At 43.3% G+C, this 20377-nt stretch overlaps 2 protein-coding genes and 1 long non-coding RNA gene across 3 annotated transcripts; all 3 read right to left on the bottom strand.

Moving 5' to 3' along the window:
• Nucleotides 1–1772: 1772 nt before the first annotated feature.
• Nucleotides 1773–5197, bottom strand: LOC145428350 (uncharacterized). Its single transcript, XR_013908638.1, has 2 exons — nt 5086–5197; nt 1773–2453 (listed from the first exon to the last, which is right to left on the bottom strand). It is a non-coding gene; the product is annotated as an uncharacterized LOC145428350 (long non-coding RNA).
• Nucleotides 5198–7551: 2354 nt separating this feature from the next.
• LOC145428349 (putative ATP-dependent RNA helicase DDX47) lies at nt 7552–12991 on the bottom strand. The gene is made up of 12 exons (XM_080300450.1): nt 12847–12991; nt 12545–12637; nt 11493–11681; nt 11341–11412; nt 11062–11180; nt 10521–10592; nt 10252–10368; nt 10009–10155; nt 9278–9415; nt 9114–9184; nt 8805–8934; nt 7552–7915 (listed from the first exon to the last, which is right to left on the bottom strand). The coding sequence occupies exons 1-12, from the start codon at nt 12974–12976 to the stop codon at nt 7745–7747; spliced, it is 1449 nt and encodes a 482-aa protein (XP_080156576.1). The 5' UTR covers nt 12977–12991; the 3' UTR covers nt 7552–7744.
• A 161-nt stretch (nt 12992–13152) lies between these two features.
• On the bottom strand, nt 13153–17450 carry LOC145428485 (WW domain-binding protein 11-like). The gene is made up of 10 exons (XM_080300691.1): nt 17271–17450; nt 16656–16742; nt 16514–16545; nt 16314–16407; nt 15835–16053; nt 15483–15716; nt 15226–15351; nt 14839–15120; nt 14503–14688; nt 13153–14409 (listed from the first exon to the last, which is right to left on the bottom strand). Exons 2-10 carry the CDS (start codon nt 16717–16719, stop codon nt 13718–13720), a joined length of 1929 nt encoding a protein of 642 aa, XP_080156817.1. The 5' UTR covers nt 16720–16742; nt 17271–17450; the 3' UTR covers nt 13153–13717.
• Between the last annotated feature and the right edge of the window lie 2927 nt (nt 17451–20377).

The following is a 20377-nucleotide window of genomic DNA, read 5'->3' as shown; positions in this document are numbered from 1 at the left end:
TGTCAGACAGAGGACCGCAGTTCACGTCACGTGTCTGGAAGGAGTTCTGCAGTGCTCTCGGAGCTCAGGTCAGTCTCTCCTCTAGTTTCCACCCACAGACAAATGGCCAAACGGAGCGTGCCAACCAGGAGCTTGAAGCAGCTCTCCGGTGCCTGGTCTCTTGGAGCGAGCAACTGTCATGGATTGAGTATGCTCATAACAGCCTTACCTCCTCTGCCACCGGTGTGTCCCCTTTCGAGGCGTCCTTGGGCTATCAACCGCCACTCTTCCCAGCTTTCGAGGGTGAGCACTTTGTTCACTCTGTCTGCAACTCGGGCCTCCCTTCTCCGCACGGTGGAACGCAATAAGCGCCTGGCGGATCGCCACCGGACCCCTGCTCCCACCTACGCACCTGGACAAAAGGTTTGGCTGTCTACCAGATTCATCCCACTCAGGTCTGAATCCAAGAAACGGTCTCCCACTTTCATCGGTCTCTTTGAAGTCGACTCTGTGATTAACCCTGTCTCTGTCCGCCTTAAACTGCCCTGGAATATGAAGATCCATAACACCTTCCACGTGTCGCAAGTGAAGCTGTGTCTCTCTAGTCCTCTGTGCCCTCCTTCCGGACCCCCTCCACCCGACCGGGTCATTGATGGCCACCCGGCTTTCACCATTTCGAGGATCATGGATGTCCGGAGCCGGGGGTGCGGTCTGCAGTATCTCGTGGATTGGGAGGGCTACGGGATGGAGGAGCGTTCTTGGATCCCGCGGGCGGCCCTCTTGGATCGGGGTATGGTGCGGGCGTTCCATGCGGCTCACCCTGACAAGCCTGGGGGTCGCCGGGAGGCTCCCCCGGGGGAGCCTTAAGGAGGTGACTGCTGTTCGTCGCTGGATCGTTGTCTACCACGCGTTAGTGAAGTCAAGCTACAGCAAGTTTAGTTAAGAGTGTTTTCCTCTGTGCGTCGTTCTTAACCCTGTCTCCCTGTCTACAGAGCTTCCTGGATTTTTCCCCGTGTGGCAGTGTCGGAGTGTGAGCCTGTGATCGTGTGAGTGGATATTCTGAAGAACGCGTGCTTTCCCTTGGACTTCCCTGGAGACCCCTTCTCCCCCCACTCAGCTGTATATACAGTGGGGCAAAAAAGTATTTAGTCAGCCACCGATTGTGCAAGTTCCCCCACTTAAAATGATGACAGAGGTCAGTAATTTGCACCAGAAGTACACTTCAACTGTGAGAGACAGAATGTAAAAAAAAAATCCATGAATTCACATGGTAGAAATCCTACCATGTGAATTCATGGATTTTTTTTTCACATTTATTTAAAGATTTTATTTAAAGAATTTATTCGTAAATCAGGGTGGAAAATAAGTATTTGGTCAATAACAAAAATACAACTCAATACTTTGTAACATAACCTTTGTTGGCAATAACAGAGGTCAAACGTTTACTATACAGTACATGCTTATTGGAAAAATGTATACCCTAAGTGGGTGAGGAACTATATACGGTTACTTCACTGACCTTGACTTTCACAATAAAAACCCCAAAAAGTCACAGAAGTAAAAGAAAACACTGTAATATGCTCCAATAAGACTCTGAGGGCTAAACAGAGGACTTATTACTAAATGATGAGAGATTTCAGTGTTGTAATAACATCTCTCACAAATTGATTATCTGCACTTTATTGTTGAGGTTAAGGAGCAGCAAAAGAGCAGATACTGGATGCAAATACTTTACATGCATTCAAACAAAGAAACATGCATTCAGAGTCACATGCACAGGGAGAAGACAGTGCTTTTTGGAATAGAAATATCCTTTATTGTGAAATTCAGCTGTTCCAGCAGCAAAGTGACAGGCAGATGGAGCATTATTCATTTAACTGGCATGGTTAATGGCACTGAATATGTACAAAGATGATATATTCTTGTCTTTTTAAAATGATTTTTTCGACTCACTCCTGATTTGTTATTTACAGTGCAAATTGTTGCGTGTACAGCCTAAGATTAAAACACAAATAGACACAAACAAATAATACGTCGTCACATTTATCTTTACATTTATGTAACTTCATGTAAGAAAATCAACTTTGTGTAATCTGAATCCATTCAAAAGCGTCTTTGTTGCAGTTTATTGGCTACTGTGATGGTATTGACTTTGGGTAATCATAAATGCTCAGTCGTTCCCAAGTCCCGTTTTTGGTGTCCAGCCAGTTGCTGGGAGAATAGATCCCTATCTCTCCTTCCTCCACTTTCTCATTTTCCTCAGAAGGACAAAACTCTTCCTCCTCTGAGCTGATTTTCCCGGCGCTGTCTCCCCTGTCGCGAAACTTCTCTTCATTAATATTCTTGTAGCAGAAACTGCAGATCCTCAGCTTTTTAGTGGGGTGGATGTGATCGATAACGGCACGTTGCTTGTGTTGCCTCCCTAAGATGATGACCAGAGGGGCAACTGGTTTCCTGTTCAACAATGTGTGGTGCTGTGATAAAGAATAGAAAAAGGGACACACGTTGAGCTGATGTCAGTTTCACAACAGGAAGGTTTATTCTTCACAACAGCTTAGAACAGCTTCAGATATCACCATACTAACTGCAAAGAAATGGCCTTATGCTTCAGTCCGGTTTACCATACATGGCCACAGTTCCCTGAGCTAGAGACTGTATAAATCTCTCAATACAACTTTGACAAAACATAAACAAAATGTTGCTTAAATCCATTGATAATATCAGATCCACAATGTATCACAATAAACACATTTGTTTTACAAAGATAAACAAAACACAATAGTGTACTCTGTACTTCATTTTTAACTACATTTACAAACATCATAAAATTAACTCATTTTTAAACATTTTAATTCTTGTTCAGCACTAAATTATTTATGTGAAATGTATTTCCACTGTACTGACAATGTAACTTCTGTTTTTTTAAATATAGCTATTTTACTCTTTACAAGAAAATAATGTCTTTGACATAAAACAAACATATTCACTAGGGGTGCAACAATATTCGTATCGATATTGAACCGTTCGATACAGTGCTTTCGGTTCGGTACGCATATGTATCGAACAATACAACATTTGTAATTTATTTTATCAACTTTCCTTCTGACGATGCTGTCTGTGTTGAGCGCTCAGTGAATCTGCGTTCGACTACTCCGCCTAGGCTGCACTGTCGAGCGCAGATCCACTGAGCGCTCAACACAGACAGCATAGTCAGAAGGAAGAGCGCAGGGCAAGCTAGCAAGACAGAAGTTAAGCTCTCCTTGCAACATGGACCTCCCCCACCCTCATTCAGATCTGGCGTTTGGAATTATTTTGGTTTTCATGTGACGTATGACCCTGAAGGTAAGCGAGTCATGGACTAAAGTAAAACAGTATGTTGGATGTGCCACGCAATGCTCAATTACATGGGTGGGAGCTAGTGTGTTAGCGCAGTTAGCTCGTTAACGTGTTGGCCGTCTAGCCCCATGCACGGGGCGATCGGCGGTAGCTCGTTAACGGAGATTTGCCGTGTTGTGGCGTTAAGATCATTTCAACGAGATTAACCTGAAAGCACTAGTGGGAACACAACGAATATGACTGCACATTTACGCCGACATCATCCTAGTGCAAAGACAAGTGGAAGCAGACAAAAACAAGCAAGCATGCTACTAACTTTAGCCGAGTCATTTAGACAGCTGTTTAATATGCTGCTGAGAATATAGCCCAGAAGAAGTGGATAGTATAGCTTTTATTTTGGAAAGAGACATTTCTCTGTAATAAACTCTCTTTTCCAAAGATGAGTGATTCCTCAATCAGATACAGGGCTCGCAATATCGCTAGCCCGACGTCCCGGGGCTAGCGATTTTTTCAGTCGGGCTACCAAAATCTATCTCTTCCCTGCCCGTCGGGCTATTGTAGGAAGGAAAAATATATGTCAATGCTTTTGGATTCTTTCAGAAATGTAGCTGGGTAATTATGTCATTGGCATCGGTGAGCCACTGTCAATATGTGACATATTGAAATCGCGTTTGAATTTGCGCTTGTTTTTTTGCTTTCACTTTGCAATCGTGCGAACTGTGTATAGAGAGCGACAGCACTGATCCGTGAGTGATGATAATTTGTGCACCAATTCCTCTGACATCGTCTTATCAATCGTTAGCTTACTATGCAAACATGACAAGTGAAATCTCCCGCAGCAAGCTTAAACATGTGAGAGGTTGATCGCGCAGAGAATCGCTGAGCTTATGTGAGTGCGCGTGTAAAAGCGGCAGGATATATATTTTAGTTCTGCTGAGCCAAATAAGACAGGTCAGGGTGAAGAAGTGACAGCCAAAGAAAAGCTTACCACAAAACGGAGAAGTTATGACAAATCAGACTATAAGGCAAAAAGAAAGTGCAGCTTTATGGTTTCATGGACAAAATAATTTCTGTGGCTGCAATATGACGAGCTATATAACCGGGGCTGCACATAAGTGGTCCGCAGGTGCGCATTCGCTGTCAAAATAAAAAACACGCACAAGGGTTAGGGTTAAATTTAAAAACTGTACTTTTGAGTTAAAATATATATTTATAATTTTAATAAATGACAAATTAAAAAGGCATGAACATTTTTTTGTATCGAAAAAATATTGAACCGTGACACCAAAGTATCGAACCGAACCGTGAATTTTGTGTATCGTTGCACCCCTAATATTCACTGTTCTTATACAACCTACAACTATATAGAGTGCAATGCTCCTTTAACAGCGTTCACTACTACTATGCAGTCAGCATTGATCAAACAGTTTCCTTATAACACTTTATAAATGTCTTTGTATTAAACCACAACATCAACCAGAAGAATAAAACATAGTATAAAACCCATTTATCAGAGTGCATAATACATTACTAGTTCACAGTCCAGAAGTCTCTCACAGGTCAGATTAGCTCCCCCACACACACACTCAGTATTCCACATTAGCCAAGTCCGCTAGCATTAGCATCATTTAGCCTGCAGCCTTAACCCACAATTCAGACACAACTCAGAACGAATCCATTTCTTTAGCGAGTTGCGCTCATTACCCACATAAACAACATCGTCCGTTTGTAAGGTCTGCAGTATACATTCATTTAAATGCATTTACTAACCTGTGATAAAGAATAGAAAAAGGGACACAGGTTGAGTTGATGTCAGTTTCACAACAGGAAGGTTTATTCTTCCTCTGTGCCCCAAAACGCTACTCGATACCACTGCGCGTAATGCGCCCTCTAGCGGCTGGATGTAGGATAGCATTTTAAATGACAGGTACAAAAATACAATCACAACAAAAACCTTTTGGGGGGGGGGCTGTTTTCCCCAGTTTATTTCTGATACCAGATTCTACTAGAGAGCTATTCTCAACTCTCTACATTAGGAAAGCGCAGGCCAATAAAGAGTCTGTTTTGGTAGTGTTTTTTGACATAGAAAAGGCATATGATATGTTGTGGAGGGATGGGCTTTTAATCAAGTTGCATAAGTTGGGTATTGGTGGCAGGACATTCAATTGGGTCCAAGACTTTTTATCTGGTAGGAAGATCCAAGTGCAAATTGGGTCTACAATTTCTAATCAGTGCATGGTTGAGAATGGAACGCCACAGGGCAGTGCGATTAGTCCCCTGCTTTTTGTTATAATGATCAATGATGTTTTTTCTGATGTTCCTGAGGGAATTGGGAGGTCTTTGTTCGCTGATGATGGTGTGTTATGGAAAAAAGGAAGAAATATTGAGCACCTAGTGGGCAAGGTTCAGGAGGCTGTGAATATGGTGGTTGAGTGGGGATTTGACTGGGGATTCAGGTTTTCGGTGGAAAAAACAAAAGTGATGTTCTTTACCAAAAGAAAAGTGAGTGAGACTTTCACATTGACACTGTATGACAAGGTAATTGGGAAAGTGAGCTCTTTTAAGTACTTAGGTGTTGTGTTTGATTCGAGACTGACATGGTGGGAGCATATTGATCGGATTGAAACCAAATGCAACAAAGTTATTAATGTTATGAGGTGTGTAGGGGTTGGGGAGCGAGCTCTTCTGCTTTGAAAAGACTTTACCAGGCATTAATTAGGTCGGTCTTTGATTATGGGTGTGTGGCATATGGTTCAGCAGCTCCTTCTGTGTTGAGACGTTTGGATGTTCTGCAATTGGAAGCCCTTAGAGTATGCTGTGGAGCTTTTAAGACGTCTCCAGTCGGTGCCCTACAGGTGGAGATGGGAGAAATGCCCCTAAATCTTAGGAGGAAGCAAGTGTCGGTGAATTACTGGGTTCATCTTGGTGGTCATGGTGACGCACATCCCACAAAGGAGGTACTTTTGGAATGCTGGGAGTATGGAAGAAGTCAGAAGGCTCATTTTGGAAAGGTGGGGAATCAGTGGGCTAAGGAGTGTCAGGTGTATGAACTTAAAATATGTCCTGCAGTAGTGTTCTCTGTGGTTCCCCCATGGTTATTGGAGACCCCTCCTGTGGACTGGTACTTGCTGGAAAATTATTGTCATGAGCCAAAAGAAAGAGTCATAAAGCTAGCTTACCACAGTCTGCACTTTTTCTGTTACGTATTAAGAGTTCAGGTGTTACCAATTAACACGTTTCTATGGTGAGAGAAAAAAGAGAGAGAAAGAGTCCTCGAGGTCAACCAGAGCGCTTATGACGCCGAGCGGTGGATTTTGAACCCCGCTACTCAAATAAAGACTACAGCCAAAGTAAGTTTCCAGAGCGACCTCCATCCCCTATCCCGGAGGCTGCTCACTCACTGACGCCGTAATAATCACCACGCGCCCCATCGTTCTTCGCCCTCGCGGCTGGCGCGAGCAAACTTACCTGCAGCAGTCAGAACCTGTTCACAAAGCTCCCCCTGATTCGACCCTGAACGCAACTATACAGCTGCTAGCCACAAGAGAAATGCAGGCATGTATCTGGGCTTCGGTATGCACCACAGTGCACAGTGCTGCCTCCACACTGGGGCCCCTCCTAAAGAGAGCAGGCTTGACCACCGCTGCTCCCGCCTACGGTGGACTGTGCGCACTAGAAAGTGATCGCGCAGATCAATACGCCACACTGTCGCACTCTTGTCAGGATTCAGCCGCTAATAAATTTTTATGTGCGTGCCTTCACGCCTGTCAGAATCCCCTCAATGGCATTAATGAAGGCAGCAATAATGAATACACTGTCGGGCATTATGCTGCGGTGGATACCTTTTAAGATCTATCCCACAAATATCTAGGCACTGCACACCCACTACATGCAGCCTAGAAGCGATTGGGCTCTCGCTTTGCGGTCTTTCTCTGCCCTTCTCCACTATTGGCTGGAACAAACCAACCCCCCAATTTGCTGCAAACCACTGACAAGCATAAAAAAAACCCAAAACATAATAACTATTGCAACTGCTGCTTGCATGCATTATAAAACCGCCTCAATTTGCCACGCATTGTTATTGTTGTCTAATACCTCACATGTTTTCTAAACAAAAAAGCTAGAAAACAAGAAGGGTTAAGTACTTCTTAATAAAACATAATGTGGCTTTTGACTGAAACAGCTCCCTCTTGTGTCTGAAAGCAACATCAGCAGCGGCACCAGCTCACACAATCGTGCGACTTCTTGAGTTTTATTACAAATGGAAACATGTCACCAGGGGCGAGAAAAACATGTGTTTTCTGTAATTAAATAGTCATTCACTTTACTAAGGAAGCAGTGGAAAACGTGTCATAACAATGAAAGTTTCAAAAGACGGTAAAGGCGTTGTATGTCATAGTTCTGTACAGTCTGTTAATGTTGGGGCTCTTCAGCGTCCGCCCCTCCAGGCTCCTCCGCCACGCTTCTTCCCTCCTCCTCCTCCTCCTCCTCCTCCTCCTCCTTTAACCTTCTTCCTCACGCCGGTCGCCTGTTCCGTGTCATCATCGTCTCCGTCCCCTCTTTTAGGCCTTTTCCTTTTGTCGCCTTGCTCCTTCATTTCCTGGGGAACACAAACGTTTTCTTAATGTTCATCTACACTAATAGCTGACTATATTCTATATACAGGCATTTTAGGTCAAGATGGAACAAGTTTAATTTTAAAAAATCAAACATTTCTAAATATGTATTTTTGAAGAAATTAGCCAAGGTTTAGCCAAGTTTCAAACATTTGTTCGTAACTTTTAGTTTATGCTTGCAGTCATTGCTCTTTTAAATATATGGTTACATTTAAATCATTACACTCCCCAACAACTTTACCACCTACACCTGCCTGTTAATGCAAATATCCAGTGTGGTCAGTTCTCTGGTCATCTGCTTCGAAACTTGAAGCAGATGACCTGCGGCAGCAGAAGACCACACAGAGTGCTGCTCCGGTCAGCTAAAAACAAGGAACTGAAGCTAGAAGCTGCATGGTCCCATGAAACAGAAGGACAACAGAAGATTGGAAAAATGTTGCCTTGTGTGATGAGTGTTGATTTCTGCTGCCACAATTGGATAGGATGGTAACAGTTGGCATAAACGACATTTTATCAACAGCTCAGGTTGCTGGTGGTGTAATGGTTTTGGGGATATTTTTCCAGCACACTTTGGGATCCTTAGCACCAACTGTTTACTGTTCATACACCACAGCCTGTCTGATCATGTCCATCTGTTTATGACCACGCTGTATCCATCTTCTGATGGCTGATTTCAAGAGGATAACACACTGTGTCACAAAGCTCAAATCACCTCATGTAGAAACATACCACTAAATACTGATGCATTGGCCAGGCAGGCTCAGACGGGTTTATGCACCATTGTTTTCACACAGCATGTTTTTTTCTTCTTCAAATTTTAGGCTATACCTGACAAATACAGAGAAAAGACACAATAAAGACAGGATGACTTACTATTTTGGCAAATCTCTGGGCCTCGCTCACCCTCTCCACCAGCATCATCACTTCCTCCTCTTGGGTTGGAAAGGCTGGAAGTTTCTTCCCAATCAAGCTTTCAATTCGCTGGAAAAGCTCCACATCATACCTATGGTTATATGGACACCAGACACATTTACTTGCTGCAGTGACCTTCCTCTCCAAACCACAGTATTGCACAACTTACTCAACCATGTCAAAATGGTATAAAAATGGCAATAAGTGGAAACAAAGCAGAGATGTTATTGTATATGGAATGACTGGTGACAATAAAAAGGCCCTTCTTACTGAGTGACGAAAGTGATGGATTTTCCAGATCGTCCTGCTCTGGCTGTTCGGCCAACCCTGTGAATATAGTCCTGTAGGATCAAACACATCCACAGATCAGCTCATCGGTGAAGTGAAATAAATCATCAAACGCACCACCAACATGATTATCAGCGCCTCGGTACCTTAGAGTGAGTGGGAATGTCATAGTTGATGACGCAGTCGACATGAGGAATATCCAGTCCTCTGGATGCCACGTCAGTCGCCAGCAGCACCGACCGAGACTTGGACTTGAACTTGTTCAGAGCTCCAAGACGTTTATTCTGCACGGCGAAGGAAGGAAGATCCAGATCACATCACAGTATCCACCAGAAAGAAAAAGGGAAAACTTTCACTTCCTTAAAAACTCCATTTGATAAATGTCTGTGTGCATATTTACACACAACTCATATCATACATTAGGTCACATTTGCTGTAATGCCACAAAACCAGAAAGAGGGCTGACATCCAGCCAAACGGGACCAAAGCTGGTCAACATTCACTTTCATTCATGAGTGAAAGAAATTTTTCTTGGTCTACAAAAACAGCATCTTAGATGGTGCAAAGAGCTCTATTCAAACATTTAAGTGAACTGCAGCCTGATTTGAATGTAGATTTGATTGTAGACTGCTTATGGTAAACTGCAGACCATGACAATGACTTCCAGATGTTTCCAAATGGTACAAAAAGTACACTAACTTGCATGTAAAGTTAATTAAGCATGACTTTAGCATGTGTTGCAAGTGTGATCGTAAACCAAACTGTTTACAGGGTTTTATAGTATGCGTAGGTAATGCTGACAGAGCAGCAGGCACTATAATGAATGCTAACATCTCAGGTTAAATCCTTATACTCAACCGAGTCTCTGAAGCTTTACCTGACTCATCTGCCCATGTAGAGGGATAGCAGTGATGCCGAGGTTCCTCAACAACAGCGCCACCCGCTGGGCTGTGTTACACGTGCTGCAGAAAATAATAAAGGAGTTCCCGGCCAGCTCGTTCAGGATGGAAACCAGGTAGCAGTCCTGTTGGCAAAACCAAGAGCTAAACTTACTGAATATAAAACAGCTTCAGCAGGTCACAAACACAACTGTCAGCACATGTACACGTGTGCACCCTACCTTGTACTTAGATGGTATAAAGATGTAGTACTGCTGCAGTTTGTCTACTGTGGAGTATTTCGTAGACACCGCGCACTTCACAGGATCTTTCAAAGCTGCTCTCTCTAGTTTCTGGACCTGTAAACATATGACAGAAGGTCAGGCAAAGGCTACTCTGGCAGCTGCTTATTACTGTCCCCCATAATGTGCAGGACAAGGACGGCTAAAAGAAACGCGACTAACATTCTCCGTCATCTAGAGTCGACAAAGAGAGAAGAACACAAAGATACCTTTTTGGTCATGGTAGCCGAGAACAAGAAAGTGCGTCTTTCTCTTGGGATCACCTTCAAGATTTTATCCACCTGGTAAAAAAATAAATAATAATAGGTATAAAAATGACAGTTTACATGAGCTACATGCTTCTTGAAATTTGTACAGGTTAAATTTTCGAAAACCTTCTCTGTTTATAGGCAAAGAGCTTCACAAATGGACACGTCACAGGCGCAAATCTAGCCTGAGGCGTTGGAGGTGTGGAGCCCGTAGCCAGCAGGTTTTTAATTTAAAGCTCAGCCTATCAGCTATTTGTAATCTTTCAAAATGCTCCACTGTCAACCAAAAAAATATACGTCAACTTGGGTTTTTACCAGCTTACGGCCAGTAATGTGAAGTTTAGGTAAATTTCACTTTTTGGATTTAAACTGCCATAAAGGTTGTCACATTCACTTTAAAATGCTTTCATCAATAACCTTTGAGCCTGCCATTTAACAGCACACTGAGGAGGATGTGGCTGAGGTGCTATAGTGAGTCTCCTACCAATAGGAAGCTACTGACCTCAGTTTCGAAGTCCATGTTGAGGATTCTGTCTGCTTCATCCATGACCAGGAACTTCAGCGCTCGTAGAGAGAAGCCCTTTGTGTTCTCGAGGTGATCGATCAAACGACCGGGCGTGGCTGGAAAAAAAACAAAACGATTTTTTTACTTAAAAGTATATCATCAAAATCAGTTTATAAAGGATACAAATAAAGGATACAAACATTACAACAGTGGGTGAACATAAGCAGACGTGTGAAGTGTGAAAAATATGCAACGCTCTTAAAGGTAAAGTCTTACCAATAACGATGTGCGGCTTTTTCGCTAACACCAGGGACTGGGACATCATGTCGATTCCACCAACTATCACGGCTGCAACGGAAGACAGACGGATTTAGAGCACAGAGCCTCCCGCACTACTGCAAGCCGCCTCACCTTTCAAGGACACGTACCGCACTTAACGCCGATACTGGAGCCCAGGGCCTCAAACTGCTCAGAGATCTGAAATGCCAACTCTCTAGTGGGGGTGAGAACAAGTGTGTGAAGCCTCTGGGGGGAGGCCAGCAGCGACTGGAGGATAGGCAGAGCGAAGGCACCGGTCTTTCCTGAACCAGTCTCCGCCAGGCCAATAACATCCTTCCCTGCAGGTCACAAGGAGACAAGAAATGTTACGCACTTTAACCTTTAGAGATTTAAACAAGTCCTGAGATTCAGACTGAAGCGCTGCTCCTTTAGCTTCAGTCCATGTTAAATCGTAATGATTCGCAGAGAAATATGGAGAAGTTTCATATGTTACACGTACAGATATGAGGTGTGTAATCACGGTATGAATTTGAGCACAAACTGATTTCCAATCCTCTGCTGAGATTTCAGATTTCAAATCCCTGGGCCATGCATTTAGCCCATCATCTCTGATTAACAGGATATTTGCTGTCATTGTTACTTCAACTTGTTTTTTTGATGGTCTAGTACAATGATGCACAAATGGTGGCTATGCTAATGCCAAAACAAAGCTGAAAAGTAGCCATACAAAAACATATAAAAACAAGTTCATGAATATTTGAACATTCAGGGGCTGGTAGTGTCGGAGTAAATCTGCCTCTTTTAATAATTCAATTTATTCATGTCCTTTCTTCACTTTGTATAATAAACATTTGTCCCAGTCTTGTAGAAAGTTTTCTTCTTTCTTTTTCTGTCTGTATGCGAGTTTGTCCATCACAAGGATCTCCTCAACAACAACCACCCATTGTCTACAGCTCATTGTTTAAAACCTTAGGGGACTTAAACAGCATGGACGCAAATGGCCTCTAAGATGATCCAAGTAGAGGATCTGAAACAATCGTTGGAATTACATAACTAAATATTTCCCGCAGAGCGAAAAGAATTTTATTCCAGAAGGGTTGTATTTTTCCTGATGTCCAAAAATGTGCGTATGGTTGTTCCGTGTGATCATGTACTATTACTTGAGTAAAACTGACAGAAAGAGGTAAGCGTGATTTCTCACCTTGCAGAGCCACCGGTATAGCTTCTATCTGGATCTTCGTGGGGCTCTTCCATCCCAGCTGATCACAAGCCTCGCATAGGACATCAGTAACACCTTGTCGGAAGCAGACAAAAGGTAGAAATCTTTGTAACACGATCGTAATTGTGTACTAGCGCCGTATATGTCTCACAGACATATCCCATTCATATTTAAAAGGATAAAATGAGGTTTACATAACACAGCGGAGTTGTAGCTAACTCGAACAGCAGTGGTCTCTCCGTGTTAATGTGCCTGACTCTTTTCCTTCACTCGCTGAAGCAAACCTACCAGATCCTTGAAGCTCTTCACCGTCTCGTCGTTTTCTCCGCCATCACCGTGATCGCTTCCTTCATCGCTGCTCGAAATTTCGAGTGTTTCGTATGTGTTTGGCTTCACGCTCTCCTCGTCCGCCATGCTTTTCGCCCCAACGTGTCGTCAGTTCCGCACTGCGCAGATGCGGAAACGAGTTCGAGCTTAAGCCGCAGTGGATGATGGAAGTTTGTGTTTACGACCGAAAACGCCAGTGATTGGCTAAAAATACGACATGGGAATTTCTGTCGCGGATTGATTCACACTGAAACAAGATTAAACCAGTTTTTTGAGTTTTTATTTGGCTGAAGATCAAACAGTTTTACACTTTTACTGTTGTCAGTGGTTGGAAAACATTCTATAACTATTTTTATGTTAGGAGATCTGCAATAAAAAAAACAGAAAAAAGTAATACAAGATTGCTTCTAAGGTCAAGTTGCAAACAGGTGGTTGGAAGAAAAACAATTTCAGAGTTAAAAAACAAGACAAAAAAAACAAAACAATATGCTGGATGTGAAAAAGCACTTCTGTGCAGAGCATAGTGTTCTTCTCTTGAATTGACTATGCAAGTTACCCAGTAAAATAAACAGATTTCTTACTCTTTTTGAAATGCACATTCTTGTTGATGCAACAAAAATCTAACCCAGATCAAATGAATATGAGCCTGTAGAGAACAAAGCTGAGGGTGTAGTGGCCTTTCACTGGTAGGTGACAGACAAACTGATTCTAGCTGAAAGTTTGAAGACGGCTACCTCTATAACTCTGCACAGAAAACACAAAACAAACACACTGCTGTTGTTCAGCTTGCCACACTGATCATCATTATCGGCAGTACGCTCCCGAGTCTTAGAGGAGTCCCTCCATCTCCCTCATAAAGGCTTCATACACCTGGTCTTTAGTCTTCATGTTGGGCTGAGACACAGCACCCATCTGTGATGGATTGGCCACGCCCATAGGAGCTGTTGCTGTGCTGTGCTGTTTCTGCCACTGGCCTCCTCCCACACCTTCATCTCCCCTCCTTCCTCCAACAGAACCCCCTGCTTTCTCCATGGGCCCAGGTGCTGCTCCTGGCATTGTTCCAACCTTGTCCCTACGCACCCTCAGCGCTGTGGGCACAAAGCGGGTCACCTCTGCCTTGGGATTGATAATTTGAGGTTTGGCAGAGATGGTAGCCCCGCCTGCACCGGCACCTGCTGCCAGGTTGCCTCCTGCAGCTGCGACAGAGGTGATGTTTGCGCGTTTTTCGATGGTGGGAGGGTGGTGATGGCTGGGGGGATTGCTGCCCGGATTGGTGCCTGTGGAGGCAGCAGCTGTCCCAGGCGGAGGGGGCATCTGCATGACACCAGGTCGCATGGGCATGGCAGGGGGTTGCAGGTTGGTCTGTAAACCGTCCTGGCTGGATCCTGAGCCTTTTTGTCGCTGAACAATGTTTGGAGGAGCACTCAGCACATTGGAATTGAGAGGTGGAGGGAAGAGAGACAGAGGTGGTGCAAGAGGACGCGGAGGCCCTCCAGCTCTTGGGGGAGGAGGCGGGATACCTACAAGGAGAAAAAAAAACATAAATGAGAAATGCATTCAACAGAAGTTCTCACTATTTTATATCTTTAGATTGCCTCCACACACGTGCCTACCTGGTGGTGCTGGGGGTGGTAATCTGGGAGGTGGACCACGTGGTGGAGGGCCTGGTGGAAGGCCAGGAGGGGGGCCTGGTGGAGGACCAGGTGGTCGACCTGGTGGAGGCCCAGGAGGCAGAAGCCGAGGCATTGGAGCCCTCATTCCTGCAGGCATGCCAGGAGGCCTCAAGAACGGAGGAGCACCTGAAGATAACAGAAGATCTCTTTGAAAAAACGATGCAGAGCACTCACACTTAGAGAAGTAGAAGACCCCCACAGAACAGGCACAGGAAATTATTCTAGTATGACTTCAGAGTTGAAGCAATCAATCTTTTAGCTAATCAGAATGCGAACCTGGTGGGGGGCCAGGAGGTGGGCCAGATGGTGGACCAGGAGGCCTCATTGGTGGTGCCGGAGGTGGACCAAGTGGTGGAGGTCCTGTCATCGGTGGCCCTTGCATGTGTGGAGGCCCTTGCTGTCCCGTGGTCCCAGCTGGAGGGGGTAGTCGCTGATTGGCCATGAGATGGGACTGGTTGTCCCCTGGAGGGCCTCTGTCCTCGATGTCAGAGCTGTCTGATTCATCTGTGTATTCTTCCTCTACCTCTTCTTCTTCCTCCTCGTCAGGAACTGACTGACCTGAAGACAAAAAATGAACAAATAAAAATGGCATAGCATATCATCATACAAAGAAAAGACACTGTGAGGAGCACTAGCTTAGTAAGTGCTTAGCACTAACAGTACCTGCCATCCTTAACATCATGGCTTGCAGAGGTGTAATGGCCTTGGTCTTCTTCACAACCCTCTTCTTCTTCCTTTTTCCTTCACGGGGTGCCTCTGCAGGCATATCTGCGAAACGTACGCTACGACCTGCAGTAGTTAAATAATAACAAATTCAGGAATACAACAGAATAGAAACAGTTATAAGATCAAGAGATAAATAAAGGCAACAAAGACGTGAGTTGAGGCTTAAATGTGTTGAAGCAGTCAGAAACACTCACCACCATGTCTTTCACTTCTGTCTCTATCTTCTTCTCGTTCTCTCTCATCGTCCTGCCTGTCCAAGCGCATTCTCTGTTCACCATCTCCCCCTTCATCTCTCTCTTCTTCACTGATGTCTTCAGAGTCGCTGTCGTCATCAATATCGTCCTGATCTCTGTCGCTCTCACTCCCGCTGTCCCGATCTCTCCCCAAATCCATTGCAGAGTCCTTTTCAAATCCAGGAATGGAAGGCTCTGTTCAAAGGAGAAATAGTGTAACAAGAAGAGGACAATGTGCATACAATATACCTCTCATTCCTGCATCAATTTATGCAAGAATTATTATAAACTGAGGAACCCCGCCCCCCAAAACTGTCATGTAGTTTCCAACACACCTTGACTGAGTCAAAATAAAGAGACAGCTGCCCTCTTTTAGTCTCATAGTCCAGTTCAAGTTTGCGTAGCTCTTTGTAGGTTTCAGGATTCTCTCTTTCGTACAGACGAACAATGCGCTCAAATGTCTCACGCAACTTCTTCCTCTTGTCCCGCAACACCTTCTCATTCAGCAACGGCTGCTGAACTGGGTTGAACTCTGTTCAGAAACAAAGTAATTATTTTCATTAGAAAAGCAGCAAATTAATTGTAGAATTCAGATTTTGACTGTGATTTTCTGCTGTTACCTAAAGGCCTGAAATACTTAAATACACACACTAATTATATATAGCATTAATCTACTGATACATGTGTTCCACAAGCTCAGGTCCTCTACAAGTGGCAAACATACAACTAAATAGTTACAACTAAATATATCTCTAACATCTAAATTGCATAAACTCTGCCCTGTCATCTCACCCATCTCATCCAGCTTCTCCATGTCTCTGATGATCTGTCTGGGATCCTTCATCTTCAGGACTGCTGCTCTCACCATCATCCTCTGCTTCTTGTTCTAATATTTCCAAATGAAAACGATGTTACCATCATATTATCACAGTATTGTTATCCTGTATTGCATATTTAGAAATATCTTTTTTTTTTAAGTGAATGGTTCTAACCTTTTTTAACTCCCTTTTTCTGGCCTCCTTTCCTGTAGAAGGGGGGGAAGAAATGACCATTTTTATATCTAATCAGCAACTGAGCAATATCCAGCAGATCAATTCATGATTGAATTAGCGCCAGTTTGTTATCAGCACTTACTGGCCTGGTCGGTGGGATTCATAAACTTCCCACTCTTGGTGGAGGAGGTTGAACGTCGCCCCATTGTGACGGTAGGTCTCCTTCACGCTGCCATGTAATACAGCAAAACAGAAGAGAAGTGACTTGTAAAGGAAACCTTACGTTGTTATTTTGTGGTACGTTCAAGAATAAGTCGGATTTTGTCACAACCTAAAAATAACACTTTTAGCTCATATTTATGAATCACTGAGACTTTAAACAATGTTTGAATTCATTTTTGACAAATTGCAGCCTCCTTTTTGTTAATTCTAACTTCGATATCAAGGCAGTTTAACCAAACTATCTACAATACACGCCTTAAAGAATTTTACTGTTAGCTATTATTAGCAAAGAAGATAAGAAAGTTGACAATCAACGCACGAGTCAAACTATCTAAGCTCTTTGCACAATTAAACTATTGAATGAGCTGATAAACACCACAGAGCCAATCAAACATTTGTAACACATACATACATATGTTAAATCATGCCGGTCAAAAGCATTTGCCTGGCAGGTTAGCGGCTAACGTTAGCTTGCACTTATAGCTAGGCCCGCGTTAGCAACGAAAGCAGCACAGGAGGGAAAAATTCACTGTACCTTTTGTTCAGTAAAAACTCACAGGGCACAACGCCCTACACACACGCACACCTCCGTGTGCCAAAAGCAATGCAACACGTTTTGCGTACGTCCTGAAAGAGAAATCCAAACCCCCCAGGATTGAATATCACACCGTGGCTTCGCTAACTGTCCGCCATGTTTACTGCCGCGAATGAAAGCGGAAAGGCGATTTTGACGTCATCAAAACAAGCGAGCAGTGAAAGAAAAATAAAACTAACTGGGCGAACGGTATTATTTAAAACTTCACTTCATAGCATTTGTACATATACTAGGACTTTATCATATTCATATTGTGTGGCGCAATGTAACTCTAATGATAATGAAGGGTGATTCTCGTTACAGGTTCCAAGACTGCAATCTAGCGATACTGCCCCCTGATGGTTACAAGCAGCAATTACAACCTCGCTGCACTGATGTGCCAAAAAGTGATCGTATGCCAATCACTTTTTGCGTGTTTTTTTTATGTCTAGATCTCTTTTTATGTTTTTATATAGTTGCTTATATTGTTAAATAGGCTGCAGTAAACAGAGTTTAAAAATGGGTTATATGTTATATGTTTTGTAGCAGTGCTCCTGCTGCTCTACATTCACCTCTCCTTTGCTCTTTTGCTCGGTGGATGTTGAGGATTTGGCTAACTCGAAATGTCAAAATCATATTGTGGGATTTTGACTTTTTGCCCATACACAATGTCAATTTCTTCAAGTCCGTCCTCGCTGGTTGATGTCTCCACCATAGGACGATTCAGTCTCTCCCACAGCTTTTTTTTAATGCTTCTCCCCAGCTCTAAACTGTAGGGACGTTTGCGGCCATGCTTGGACCTGCAAGAAGAAATTCAATCAAAATGATGCATGTGGTCAAAAACCATACTGTAACCATTTTAGAGCTGGCGATTTAAAAAAGTGACAGGACATTTGGAGACAAACGTACGTCAGCATGCTATCTACCACCTCATGGTAGACTCGCTGATAATCTTCCACTGAGAAGTTGTAGATTTTTAAAGTGCTGTCACTGGAGCTGGTTGGCTGGTGGTCGGTACTGCATGGCTCGGGTCTGGGGGGCAATTTTTTTGACACTGGCAGGTCATCATGGGAGATTGCAGAGGGAGGCACTGAGGTCTTTGGAGGTCGGGAAGAACTGGATGCTGGGCTTCGCTTCCTTTTCCGGGGCTGACTGACTGTTCTGTCACGGCGCCGGGGCCTCTGGGTTGAATTAACAACCTGGGAAAGGTCAGAAGCACACAAGGGAATGTCAGTAGTTAATAGCGACCTCATTTTTTTTCAAACAAGACAAAAATATAAATTTGATGAACCACAATGAAGTCCAAACTTCAAAACCCTCAAATGATTCTGTTCCTGAAATTTTACACATCCAACCTGGTCCTTGCTGCAGCACGGTTGTTTCCTGCTGGCTCTGGGTTTCTTTGCATCACGGGCCTGGCATGCAGTGTTTCTCTTACAATAATTATGGTCTTTGAGGTGACCGGGCACAGTAAGCTGCAGGTATACACAAAAATGACAGTAATGCAGACATCAGTTAGTAGTTCATGAAACATTTAAAAAATAACAAACCCTTTCATATGTCCATAAACTACTTAAACCACTCGCACGGTTGAATAACTTGTCCACAGTGATTGTAACGACAAAAAATATCCAACATGTTCACATAAAATCATAAGAACTAAAACCAGGACAATGCATCAAGGTCAGTGTAATAAAAGACGTGTCAACTTATGGGCTCGTCGTGTTAGAGCTTCACTGCTGCATACCCCCAAATGACATGTCAAATAATAATTTGCATAAGCTAAACAAACACCAAAGTCCATGTTGTATTAAACTCTAATTTCTGTTATAATCATTGCTGCTTATTGCCGTTTTTGAACAATGCAGATGCACAAAATACCTTTGTAACTGGCTAAGCTTGGTCACGTGTGGCACTTATATGGTTTAAAATTACGTGTAGGATATAAAGAAAAGCAAGCTACAATAATAGGAGAGCCCTGCCTTGTGTGTGGGGGGTAATGAGTTCAAGATCATCATTAGGCTGTGGTGTAATGAGGGACCTCTACCCAGAGGTGACTGTCTTGTCAGGTGAATAATTGTAGCATAAGCCACAATGAAGAAGGAGATTAAAACTTTAGTTAAAAAAGCCCAAAAGCAGAAGCTTTGAGGATTTTAAAGATGATCACAGTTACATGTGGCTCCTGTAAACATGTGACAGTGTGTGTACATTTGAAAATTCAGATGATGCTGCAGAACATTGCTTGCATATTTGTAAATAAACATTTTGGGGATTAGCTTTTCTACAGTGAATAAAGTCTCAGTGTTTACTTGTTTTATTCCCTGATTTTAGTTTTAAATACAAAATAAAGGCCCCCAATCAGGAACATGCACAGCCCACCCCCCCCAAAAAAGCTAGAAACAGGCCTGGTGATCATTATGCACTTGAGTTAATTCGAGGTGTAAGATACTCTACTTATTAGCAAAGACTGAACATTTTTATCCCAGCTGCAATCTTTGGTGACATGTCTGCCACAAGATCATTTAATACACACAAAAGAAAACGTTATTATAGGTAACATACTAGTTTAAATGACTTTATGCACAGTTTACCCGTTTACAGCTACAGTGCAACAGTCTAACATGCAGGTATAACTCCCACGTGCACAGGCACGTTTTTAATGCTTTTTATCCACATTTATGTCGTCTATATTTTCATGTTGCCCTGTTGCAAAGTGAACTCTTTCTGGCCGTCGAGTAAATATTCAAAACTTATTGAAAACGGTCATAAAATCTCACATTTTCCATGATGGATGATGGTTGCTGGGTCGCTTTCCTCCGTGACATGGGAGTTGGACACTTGTAAGGCTGCAAGAAGTCTTGAGCAGAAAGTTGTCTTACTTTTGCAGAAATTTGCAGAAATCCCTTGTAGCTTTGCACAACACGCCGAGTGAAATCTGTCTGAACTATACCAAAAGATGCAATGCAAATAGAACCTGGAGACGCATAGCAACCACGCAACCTGTCATTTTAAATCACGCATTTTTGTACCTACTGTTAAAAATCACTGTAATAATTGTTTTTAGTGAG

This window comes from Astatotilapia calliptera, chromosome 4 (genome assembly GCF_964374335.1).
Source record: "Astatotilapia calliptera chromosome 4, fAstCal68.1, whole genome shotgun sequence".
Lineage (NCBI taxonomy): Eukaryota > Metazoa > Chordata > Actinopteri > Cichliformes > Cichlidae > Astatotilapia > Astatotilapia calliptera.
This window is presented reverse-complemented; position numbering and strand designations above follow the sequence as displayed.

Excerpts from the sequence above, each read along its gene's own strand:
- LOC145428349 (XM_080300450.1), bottom strand. The coding sequence starts at position 12,976 with ATGGCGGACGAGGAGAGCGTGAAGCCAAACACATACGAAACACTCGAA. Across the intron at positions 10,156-10,251 it reads TTATACCATCTAAGTACAAG|GACTGCTACCTGGTTTCCAT; the intron begins GTAGGGTGCACA and ends TTTTGCCAACAG. Across the intron at positions 9,416-10,008 it reads TACATGGGCAGATGAGTCAG|AATAAACGTCTTGGAGCTCT; the intron begins GTAAAGCTTCAG and ends TTCGCCGTGCAG.
- LOC145428485 (XM_080300691.1), bottom strand. The coding sequence starts at position 16,719 with ATGGGGCGACGTTCAACCTCCTCCACCAAGAGTGGGAAGTTTATGAAT. Across the intron at positions 16,546-16,655 it reads GAATCCCACCGACCAGGCCA|GAAAGGAGGCCAGAAAAAGG; the intron begins GTAAGTGCTGAT and ends CCCCTTCTACAG. Across the intron at positions 16,408-16,513 it reads GAAAAAGGGAGTTAAAAAAG|AACAAGAAGCAGAGGATGAT; the intron begins GTTAGAACCATT and ends TGGAAATATTAG.